Below are 12,397 nucleotides of genomic sequence, written 5' to 3' on the forward strand. Positions count from 1 at the left end.
CTCAGTTGGAGGGTGATGACAGTGAAAGTACTTGACAAAAAAGGTGGATCATTTACAACATGTAAAATGCTACCATTAGCCTGCTAGTCAGCAGCTTATGCTTGCAAACCTTTTGTCACAGTTCAAATATTAGTATCAGTATCAGTTCTGGCTATGGCTTAACTCCTTATACAGCAAGCCAACCCTCTTCAGCTACTGTATCACCTCCTTACTCCCGTACTGGATCAAGTAACCCCAGAAGAGTCGCTCTTCCTTTCACACAGGAGCCAATCATGAATCACAGTGCAGGTAGCTGCACTGCAATCATCTGCATTCGGCTCCTGATGCCACCTTCCCCAACACCATCTCCATCTTGAATCGGAGTGATGGTGGTCAGCAGTCCAGTCTCACTCCAAAGCGTGCAATAGACCCACTGATCCAACAGAGGATTGTACGTCAGTGACACGATTTACCTCACCTGAGCGTGAAAATGGAGCATGTGTGAAGGTGCAGTACCAGCAGGGGGCGATAATGATGGGAACAAAGCATGATCGTGGTATAAAGAGTAACTAAATCTGCATGTGGAGGAGGTGGGGTGGATGGATGGGGTCCAACACAGGACGTTCCTGCAGGAGACTGGAGTTTGCTTCCTGTGGAAGTAGTTATTGTAACCCAAACCATCTGTTCCTGCGACCATCATCACAAATGTTTCTCAGGCAGCTTTATTTTGAAAACCTGACCGGATATCGCTTCTTTATTGCTAACTTAACCACAGAAGGAGAACATGTCTTTTCACACCCAGGCGAGGCTACATGTGACAATGACACGGTACACCAGCGGGTCTGTTACACACTTTTTTATTGAGCACTGACCGTTTGGAAATGTACAGTAATGTACATTTTACTGACAATATCCAGACATTTTTAGCACTGTAAGGACAGTTGAGCCTGCTTTCAGCCTATAGATCAGTGTCTTGGGCTGGACCCTCCTTGGGTTGAAAGAAACGAGTGGCAACATGTATTGCTGACTGCTACAGTGTATTTGTTTTTTACATTAACACTTCTATTAGTTCTACATATAGCTTTAACCAAAGTCATTTTGATGTTAGATGAGATGTGATGGTTGTTAAAGTCAACAAAATGAATACGTTAGGTGGAAAGTTTGCTAAATGAGTAAAAAAGTGCTCAGGTTTTTCAGTTCATTAAGACGCATTTATTCCACCTACAGACTTTTTTTTAACACAGTTGGTCACAGCTGCACTATTAAAGGTGCTGAATTATTCAAGGAGTGTGTGTGTGCTTTGTTTGTTTTTTTTTAATCTGTCAAACAAAAGAAAAAAAAGAATTTCCCAAAAAATTTGAATTTCAAATTTGCCAGTAAAATAATTATACTTTCATTTTGGAGGCAGTCCCACCTCACTGGTTGTAATCAGATTTTGACTGGTTGCCTTGAGACTTGCTCGCTTTCCCTTGGCACAGTTGACCGTCTGCTGCACTGACCTCATGTTTTCAGCCCATCAGAAATGTATTTTATTGAACCAAAGCTCATGCCATTAAAGCATCAGGACAGCTTGCCGGTCAGACTCCATGTGTTTTACAGCCGCGATAGCCCCAGCGCTGCGGCTAGTGTGTGCACCCGCTCCTGTGAACCCGTCTCACATGGGCATTCATATGGAGCTGAGCTATTATCCCCCTACAGTCCTCTGAGGGCCTGCGTCTGGTCTCTGGCCCTGGGCATTTTAGCTGATCGCTTTATGCTGCGGCTCAAGTTACACAGTGCCTGTTCTTCTAAGTGCTCATCGCTATCCCTTCCACAGCCGTATTGTTAAACAATTCAGTGAGCTCAGTGTGTTTGAGGGCAGCTTTGCACAGATTCGGAGGGAAAGTCAGGGAGAGGGAGTCGCTGACACACAAACGCACCAACAACTGGAAACAGAGTGCCTTCCCACAGCTCCGCCACGGAAAGGTCCACAGTTGGAGGTGTTGTCATCTCTGTGCTGCTGCAGAATGTGGAAGATGCACGATGCTCAAAGCCTCGGGGCATCCTCGCTGTCATTTCCTTTCTGTTTTCCTGCGTGCATTTTCAATCCGACTCTCGGTATCGCTTTCCGCTCCGTCTTTAGAGGAGTCTCGTCGCAGTCAACACACCCACGAGCACACAGAGCGTCTTACTCTTCAGCACTCATAAACAGATATCGGCCTAGACACACACTTGCATATGCAGACGCACACGCTTATTCAGCTAATGTCTGTGCGAGCAGTGCGAGCCTCTGGTTAATAACTGTTTGTTCTCCTCCGCAGATGCTGGCTCAGGATCAGGAGACGACGGTAAGATTACTCACCTCCTCCTCCTCCTCCTCTGTTCCAACTCCACATGTGCTGCTTTTTAATGTGTTTCTCTGCTTTCATTGTCTTCCTCCACTGAAACAATGTCTGCAACCCAGCCGCATATAAACAGACGTGTGATCTGTAAGCCAAGCAAGTTCAGTTTCTCTAAAGAAAACTGGGTTAATGCATGGCCCTCAACAATGTGTAACGCAAACTTTGGCCTGAATGTACTTCAAGTTCTAAATATCATGAAATCATCGTGAAAATAAGAACAATTTAAATGCATTCATCTGTCAGGTTGCCGCTGCTAGAACCATCTCTTATACATTACTAACGGTTTGCCAGCAGTGAACTCAAACTCACTCCCAGCCGGGCGGTGGCATGTTCAGTTCTGCTCACTGCAGTCAAGCCAGCTGCTGCTTGGACTTTATTGCACATCTACCCATGCTGTTACGGTACTGGTGCCTGGAGCGGCCAAAAGGGGCAAGAGAGTAGCATTTCAGCAGTCCTTTATAGTCTTTATATTTTACTGTGTATTTTCTTCTTATTATTTTTATTATTTAGGATCTTTATTTCAATCAGGAGTTGGTGGATACAAAAACAGAGCAAAAAGGAAAGTGAAGGTTTGACAGGCAGCTGTTCTGTTCGCCATGGCAACTTCATTATGTGATATGTCAATATAGGTATGCTTTACCTACATGAATACAACAAACACACAGCATCAGCCTTTATGAATAGGATTTCAGCTTTCTAACTTGATAAACAAATAAAGGAGCCCTTTCTGCCTGACGACGTTCTGTGCTATGTAAATTAAACTTAAAACAGCAAAAGCTGGTCAAAGGCTGCTTTTTTGGCTATATATGTATATATCAATAAACATTTCATTGTCTTTTTTTAGTTTTAGTCAAATTTACTTCAATCACCGCAGGACAATTCGACAAAAAGCAGTGAGTGTTTACAAAGACAAAAAAAAATTGTCAAAGTGGCCTTGACTGCATCATTTGAAATGATTGCACATAGCTGCTGTAGTGAATGATAATGCAACTGTGACAGAAAATTAGAATAATAAAAACAAAGGCTGGTGATGGATTTAGTGTCTCAAGCTTTTTTTTTTTTTCTCTGCAAGATAATTTTAATAGCACCCTGAAATTTATGGCCTGGGAGGCAGGGAATTATTAGAAAAACAGAAAGTATGGTTTGGAAAACGGTCAGACAATTTGTAGTTTGATGGTTGTCACTAAAACGTGCATTACTGCAACAGGTCATGATTCGTTTAAGCGAGGTATTTTTGTTGTGCTACTGGGCACGAAATGCAAATACACATATATAGAAATGTGCACTGCCTTTATATTTATCCAGGGCGAGTTTCAGCAAACACAGCGCAGACTAGATGCTTCATGGGAACCTTATACTCTTCAACTCTCTCATTTAGGACTATCTGACTGACGCACACTGTGGCGTTTTTCTCTGAATGAGTGTGAGGACGGCATTGCAATTAATAAAGGCTGCAGCTGAGGACACGAGTTCGGAGGGGGTGATAAGTGTGTTGGAGTTTATTGTAAGAAGATGGAGAGGAGCTTAGGGCTGCGGGTGACTCTTTATGAATAACTTTTGTGTGAGTAACTAATCATGTAAAACCTCCAGCTGATTAATAACGTCATTCAACTAAGACTCTAATTTGTTGCTTAATTGACTAACAAGCCTCTGCTCTAACGTCAGCGCACGGTGTATTCAGTCTAGTCAAGCTCATCAGTCAGTGCATGTTTGTACGCATGCATATATTTACCCTCGTCCATCCCTATCTGTCCTCCTGAGTGTTTACCCGTGCAGCTCCTTCATTAACTCCCATGCATGGAGCTTCGCCGAGCATATATGAGAGAGAGATTGGAAAAGAGATTAGTCCCCCCCAAAAAAAAAGACGGCAGACAGACGGATGAACGAGCGGAAATGAAACTGGTGCTAGGTCAACCAGAGAGAGATGGAGAGGGTGGGGTGGGGGGGGTGGACAAAGAAATGGCCTGAGGAAAGTCACAAAATAGATAACAGAACTGAGGAAACAGACGGCGAGTGATTCAGAGATGGAGAAGGAGGGAGATAAGACACACGGGGAAGAAGAAACTAAATGAAACATACATTTTCATGTATGTCTTCTGAACACAATTTCCAGAACATTTCCTGTGCTTTACATTGAGCTTTATTGTTTGGCACGGGTCCTTGTGACCGGCAGGCTGAGAAGCATAAACTAAATGAGCATTGTTTGTTCACATGTGGGCCTTAAAACTGACATTAGCATTAGCATGGTTTATTTTCTTTATCTCCCGTCAAGTGTAAGCCGGGTTTGACTCTGTGCTGTGCTGTGTTGTGCATTGGATCCCACTTCCCGGGAGTGTTTTTCAGCATTTCATTGCAAAGGCACTGTCATAATTTCCCCGCAGTTGTAGAGAAACAAAGCATTCACAGTGTCTCTATAAATACTCTGACTTCCCAGGGAAAAGTCTAGAACAAAAAGTGAAAGAAAGACAGCAAAATGTGCTCGAACAAAGCACGAAGATAAATAAACGTCTGCAGAAATAAATAAATAAATAAATTATTATTACAGTTAATGCACAAAAAAAAAACTCTGCAGCTGACCATCCGCTAAACCCCTCCCCAGACTCTGTCGGCCAATCATAGCTTAGCAACTGTATCGCAGCAGACCTTAAAAGAGCAAAAGTAAAAGAACATTAGCGAACCCTGCATCAGGCAGGGACGGGTGAAGAGTTTAGTGTCACATTAGAAAAGGCCGCCACCCTCTAAAAACAAGTGAGAAAGGCTTCCTCTGAATATCCCCTTGAAAGCCCATTACGACGCTCACCTTTGGAGACCTCTGGGTGGTTTAAAGTAGGGGCTAGAGAACCGTCCTTAGTCTCAAACTGTCAGATAAATGTGACGAATCGATCATTCAGGAGGAAAAGAGACAATTAAGAAAAAATAGCTCGGGGGCAGAGAGGGTATTTGCGCAGTAGACGAGTGAGAGGCAAAAGAAGAGGGCAAGGACGGGAGGAGGAGGAACACAAACACAGCCCATAAAGATAGAATCATAGCAGAGGTCAAAATAGATGGAGAGATACAGTAGAAGAGACGGAAGGGAAGGAGGAGGGGAGCTGGCGGAGGAAGAGGAGAGCTGCTGGTGTTTTATGAGCAGGGGAGAAGGTTAAAGAAAGTGGTTGTAAAAGGCGAGTTGGACTCCTATTGAGGAAACCAGTGGTGGAAAGCCATCCTGGTAAAAATCAAATGTATTTTAATGGCCAATGATAAATCCACACACATAAAGCTCTGGTCAGCTGGGTGGTTGCCAGTTTCATTGGCTGTGTGTGTGCGTGAATGTGTGTTCGCAGGGCACGTGTGTGCTTTTTATGCCTGTCTGAGTGTCTTCTCTTGTGTGTGTGTGTGTGTTTTTTTTTTTTTTTTATCTGATAAGGAGCAGCACTGTGCAGGGAGATGCCCTTAAGACATGATTGTGGTCACATGGCCCCCTTAGTCAGAATCAGACATTTGTCCAAATCAGATTGCACAGTGGGGAAATTGAATTGCGCTCACATGTTCATGGAGGGACAAAGGACAGCCGAAGCCTTAAAGATTTCTCTGGGCTTCAACAAGTCCTGTGCAGGTGTATTTTTAAACAAGACCACAGTGCGAGTCTTTGGCCTCGCCAGCAGCAGCAGCGTGCAGCTTTAACACTCGTCGTGAAGAAAAACAAACTGTAAAAGAGATACGAGCTGAGGTCCAAAATCTGCGAGATCTTCTGATTATTGAGAAATGAGCTGGAGAAATTTAAGAAGGACTTGTCTTTATTTTTAGCCATGCTAGAGGCGCGGCTTCATGGACCTGCAGTGTCAGTCGCTCCAGCACTTTGGTCCAGACTGTGTGCCGACTGCTGCCAAATATTACGAAGAATGTAACTTAATGAGAAATTTCTGTGGAATAATTGGCAGCAGAGGGTGTTTGTTTTGGAAGAGCAGGCGGCAGTTGGCAGCAGGGAACAGTGGGTACATGTATGTTCTTGCCTGATCAGTTAATAGAGAAATATTAAGTGATCAGCTCTGACGTTTAATGTCAGTGATAACATCTTTCCTGTGGTGGAAAGTAACTAAGTGCAATTACTCAAGTACTGTACTTAAGCACAATTTTAGGCACTTGTGCTTTAGTATATCCAATTTTGTGCAACTTTCACTTCATTTCAGAGGGAAATATTGTACTTACTTAGTTATGCTTTGAATATACTGATCATTGTTGAAGATTAAACCAGCGGCTTCCAGCGTTTTTGGCTTCAGCAGTGCAGTCCGGGTCACGTTTCAGATGTCGGTGAGTCGTTAAAAGCTCCACCGAATAGTGATTTTTCCCTCTAAACGTCTCACATGGTTTCATTTCAGTAAATGCTCAAATGGTTCGATATCTCAGCGGAAATAAAAGATTACAGAAAAAGCCCAAATACTTTTTAAAACAACAGATGACACCGGAGATTAGTTGATTTAATTTGATCCTGATTATTCCGGAAAGATTTTCTGTAGTATTAGGAATGTTATAACACAAAGGCTGATAATTTATCAGCTTTCAAGACCACGAAATACAAAACAGAAGTTTTATTTGAACACTGCGGTAGACTATTTAATGTCCAGTCCTGGTTGTCATTTATGTTTTTGCAAATCAGCACAAAGTCCAGCTGAGTTTGGTCATGAATCATCCTCAGGGAAGCATGAATGCCTGTAGAAAAACTAACGAGATATTGCATTTCATTAAGATATTTTCGGTGATGGACTGACCGACCAGCATTACCCTGGAGCCACGCTGCTAGCATGGCTAAAAACCCATACGTGGATTTGATCGCTGAATAATATCTTTCTATAAAGAATCCAGCCTGCTCAAATGTTAGCTTGCCAACCAGCAATTTTAATTATTCACCGTCTTTTTAAAATACTGAAATGTTCTTTAGATCTGTGTTTTCTCTGTGGCTTCTTCAATTCAATATTACACATCTACTTTTTGAAAAATCTCCTCGTAGACCCAAATTAGTCGGAACGGAACCAGCTAGAAGACCAGTTAGGAGCCAGCAGGACACTCCTGCCTCAAGCCCCAAAGATTTAAACTCTGTCATGCTCTGTGGGCTACCGGCATTAAAGTGACCTAATTTCCCTGCACTTTCGGAGGGTAACTCTTATCTAAATTAAGTGCTTTGTCAAGGTCAAAACAGTGTCCCGTAACTTAACAGAGCCATTTTTCTGTTTGAATGGAAAAAACGACTCCATTATGAGTCCTTAGCGGCAGGGAGAGAGCATCGGGACTGTCTGCAGTCTAAATACTAGTATTTATGGGGCATTCTTCTAAGTGCTTCTCTTTTCAGCTGCCTGATTTTCTTTGTGCCTCTCTAATTATTTGCTCAGCTTTCTTTAGGCTCAGACTTTTTAAGCACTTGTCCTTCAGTGCCATCAAGAATCCACTCTTTGTTTGGTAGACAGATCACGACGTCAGATTTCTGTTTGTATATTCATGTGCACATGCGCCTCAGCCTGTCTGCGCTCTTTATTTTGCATTTACTTTTCTTGGTGTTGACTAATGAAAAGATAAACGCTGCACTTGGCTTAATTGAAATACAATAGCCTGATTGGGGTAATTAATCTAATGATCAGACCCACAACACTATGGATTTGCAAGCACTTCATTAATTTGAATTAAGGGCAAGGTTCCACTATGGTGCAATTATGAATTCGATTTCAATTGATCTCCCTTGGTCGGTATGCTGCAATGCACAAAAATGATTACGTGAGTTAGCAATCTCCGCTGTTTTTTTACTGACTCTCCAAATATTGTGGAGCAACATATTCAACCAAAAGCCTAATACTCCAGCATTAGGCCTAATATTAATTAACATTCAGACTAATGATAAATAACCTGAATCTCAGTCCTTGGTGTGTGGAGAAGAGATGCTGAAGCACTTTGACCACAGGGTGACCTCGTTTTCCTGGTCTCACTTTGGAAACAAGTGGAAGTTGGACTAGAACAGAACAGAACAGAACAGAACAGGATGGTGAGTTACTGAGGTAAAATAGCCGGCTGACCTGCGGCTCCCCTGGTGATTGTTTCATCCGTCCATTCCCTCTCCGGCAGCCTCCACAATGACGAGCTGCTGCCCCAGTCACACTGCTATTGCTATGGTAACCAAGTTAGAGGTTTAGGGAAGTGAGTAATCTAATCTTCCCACTTTGTGGCATAGCGATAAGGCTCGCCGCAGCCAGCCCACCCTGTGTGTGTGTGTGTGTGTGGTGTGTGTGTGTCCTATTTGGTCATTCTATGCTGCATGTCTTGCTCACACACACACACACACACTCTCACACAGTGAACCTATCTAGCCAATATGTTCCACCCTAATAGGCAGGTGAAAGCCTAAGGGGCAGATAGGCTTCCAGCCTTGTTGAAAAGTCTGAACCTCACTGAGGCTGACTTTCCTCAACATTAAAGGAAAGATCCGCTGCTTTTTGTTGCAGAGGTCAGATGAATCCACAACAGAAAATAGAAGTAAAGGTCGTCTGCGCAAGCAGCTTATTCCAACACATGTACGTTAATTGTTAGGAGACCTCTAGTGGTTGTTGTTATTATGACGGGAGCGATGGTGGAAAGGAGGCGGGCGGGTGGATGGTGGGATGAATCACAAGAGACTGTCATTCATTATTACATAATGCAATTAACTTGGGTCATTAGGTCCATAACGTAAGGTGTGTAACACATGTGGTTATATTAAACCAAACCATAATCTTTACCTAAACCTCACCGAGTCGCTTTGGTGCCGAAACGTAACCAAACTGCAGCTGTTTCACAGCGTTAAATAGTGACCACAGCATGTAGCTCGTTCTGTCAGTACATGCGTGTGTTTCTGCAGTATCAGGTATTCAGTGCAACATTTTAGATCACATCCAAAAACACCATGATGATGCCCACCTGCATGCACACAGCTAACAGACGTGTTCACACGAGTTAATTTGCTGCACATGATTGTTCACTTACAGGACAAAACAGTGAAATAAAGCTGTTTGTTTTTGTGCTGCTGACTGGTCCCACTGCTTTCTGGGGGGGGCCACCACAGTTAGTATTGCAAGTCGTGTGATGTTGTTGGGTCCGAAACCTTATCTCATGCAGAATTACTTTTAAAAATGTCTCAGATTGTCACAAACGCTCTTTTTTTCTGTGTAGTCACAATTTGAGCCAGTAGGTTCAATAATAAAATAAAACGATTTGTCGAAGAAAGTCACTTTTTCAGCAAATGTGCCATTTATTCCCATTTATCTTTGAACACACGATCTGTTTCTCTTCATACATTAATGTATTAACTGGGTGTCATTAGAGGCCGACAGTAGTCACTTTTTGCAGCATGTTTTTTTTTTTTTGGGCAGATGTTTTAAATTGTTTGACTGCAATATATGATTTAAAAACTCGATATTTTAAATCCTGCAGCTTTGTGCATGATGCACATAACCCGGGTCACAGTATGTCATCCCTGTGCTACAACATGTTTTCATTGGGTCGTAAGTCACTTTGGATAAACATCAAGCAAACAGCAGCATTACAGACTCAGCTTCTGCTCAGACTTGAAGCTGGTGATGAGAAGCACTGATAAACGGTTTAGGGTCGTGTTCTATTGAACATGTTGCGCATGCGAACAGAGTGCAGCACATGCGAAGACCTGCCTCTACCCCACGGCCTCGCAGAGCATACGTTCATGAGAGCGTTCATGAGAAAGGCTCGGCCGATAAGCCGTTATTTTGGCACGGGGATAACGCCGTAATGTAGACTGGAGGGATCGGATCTGCAAATGAGATAGAAGCAAAGTCGTTAGATCCCTTCATCCACACACTCCCTCTCTCTCTCTCCCTCTCTCTCTCTCTCTTCGTTTTCCATCTCTCACCTCTGCTGCTTTCGCTTTTCCGTCGTCTCTCCACGGGAACATATCCAATCATACCACTCTGAAATTATTATTAAAATTTCCTTTGCCTTTGTGTGTGTGTGTGTGTGTGTGTGTGTGTGTGTGGTGTGTGTGTGTGTGGGCACACAGCAGGGGCTCTGAATGAGATGAGTTGGGGTGGTGGTGGTGGCGGTGGAGCTGGTGGTGGTGGTGAGGTTCAGACAGTATCTGGTGTGTGAAGGGAACGTAAGCGGCGAGTGGCAGCCGCCGTGTGTCACAGCTATCAGTGGAGGTGGGTGAAAAGTGGGACGGAGGCTGATGGGAATAGCGGGGTCACCTTTGGGCCAGCCCTCGCTCTCGCCGGCATCAGGGATTTTATTGTCATATTTTTTTTTTGTCGTCCTGAAAATAATGGGGCTGAGACGGCGGGCGGCGCGGGAGGGGAGGAAGATTGAGCCAAATCGGGGGCCGACGGAAAGGGAGGGATGGACAGATATTGGAGTGGAGAGATGGGAGGATTGGACTTTTTTTCTGTAATGGCAGGATTTGACTGGGATTAAGAGGGGGAACAGGGGAATCAGGTGGGCACTCCAGTAAGAATTTGAGCTGTGTCGTGTGTTAACCTGTGTGAGGGGCTGATTTTAAATGGCCACTGAGTGTAAACTAACACTCAGCAAAAAACTAGCTAGTAAAAGTGCACATATAGCAGCAGCTCCTCATGATGTCAAAACATACAGTTGATAATAAAACAAACGACAGATTGTGTCTTCATCTTCGGGGGGGAAACCTGCCGCACTGTATATCAGCTCAGAGATGTTCACTTATATTGAGCTGTAACCATCTGCTGTGTGCAGCCTCACAGTGTAGCTGTCACGGCTGCAAGGACTGTACTCCGGGAAGCAGATAGGGTGTCCCAGATAAATGAGGGCTCATAATCCTTCATGCAGCAGCAGTGGAGACATCTACCCGCCCTTTCGGCCCATCCCTGAGGATTTCATGCCTCCTTATGTAAGCCTGATTAAAAAAAACACTTGTAATGGAATAATAATGCTCGTCTCAGCTTAGTTTCTCTAGTTCAGGATTTAAAAAACATTACTAACACTCTTACTGTTTTAAACACGCCCAATTTACTCACAACATCAGGTTTTCATCACCATGGTGATATGAGATTTTTTTTTCTTTCCTTTTCTAGCTATTGGATTCCGAGCTCAATTAATGTTCCTTTTAAAGTTTCTTCTCCCGCGGATCGTTTTCCACAAGTTACAGTTTGGTCAAGTCCCAGGTTTCTGTAATCACGCCAGCTGTCATTTCCTTTGTCAGCAGCGAGCTAGCGCAGCTCATTAGAGGCTCGCGCGTGGCTGGATGATGCTAGCGAAGCAATTTGAGCTACGGGCTCACAGAGAGATGTTGGCCTCAATTCCAGGTATGATAAAAGAAAGAAAGTGGGAGAGAGAGACGGAGGAAAGCGAGAGAGGAGTCACATTATGGTCTCTCTCGTGGGTCATTCCACCGCGGAGAAGAACATTTTCTCATTTGCTTGAAGATAATTGCAGCAGTTATTATTCTGCTGATGCGCCGTTAAGCAGTAACCCAGAACAGGTCACTTTATATGGGACTTATATTCACAGCTGAGGTGGAATATCCGCTGGACACCTCGTACGTGTTTGCTTATTCGTGTTTTTCAAATGCTTTTGTTCACAGAACCCGTTGCCTTTAATTATAGAAAGCTATGATGGTAGAGCAGATGATCACATTCCAACAGTTACAGCAGTGGGCTCCACTAGTTAACGTTAGATATAATGCTGCGCTACTGGTTTACAGATGAAGAGATAGTTAATCCAGTGCACAGAAAAGGTTTTATCATCATCCAAACAGGTGTTTTTGGAGCGTTCCACAGCTTTCCCAGTCTTTTGTTGCTCCTGTCCTGACTTGTTTGAAACGTTTTACTGCATCAAATTCAGAATAAGCAGATATTTACAAAAATCAATGAAGCTGATGAGGTCAGACATTAAATATATTGTCTTTGAGCTGTTCTCTGTCGCGTACATTGTTGTATTGTTATTGCTGTATTTTGTTTTCTAAAAATACCTAAAAATGTACAATGTGGAACATTCGCACCCCAGTTCTGCTTCAGTGAAGAGTATTTTCCTTCGCGTCA

General features: G+C 43.4%; 1 protein-coding gene across 2 annotated transcripts in view; it reads left to right on the forward strand.

The window, feature by feature from the left end:
* Positions 1-12,397, forward strand: part of tmeff2a (transmembrane protein with EGF-like and two follistatin-like domains 2a) — a 100,332-nt gene that overhangs the window by 51,166 nt on the left and 36,769 nt on the right. For both annotated transcript variants that reach the window (XM_041951213.1, XM_041951214.1), the window contains exon 4: positions 2,280-2,306. In XM_041951213.1, the coding sequence (XP_041807147.1) occupies positions 2,280-2,306 (27 nt within the window). The remainder of the gene's footprint in view (positions 1-2,279; positions 2,307-12,397) is intronic.

This window comes from Chelmon rostratus, chromosome 13 (genome assembly GCF_017976325.1).
Source record: "Chelmon rostratus isolate fCheRos1 chromosome 13, fCheRos1.pri, whole genome shotgun sequence".
NCBI lineage: Eukaryota > Metazoa > Chordata > Actinopteri > Chaetodontiformes > Chaetodontidae > Chelmon > Chelmon rostratus.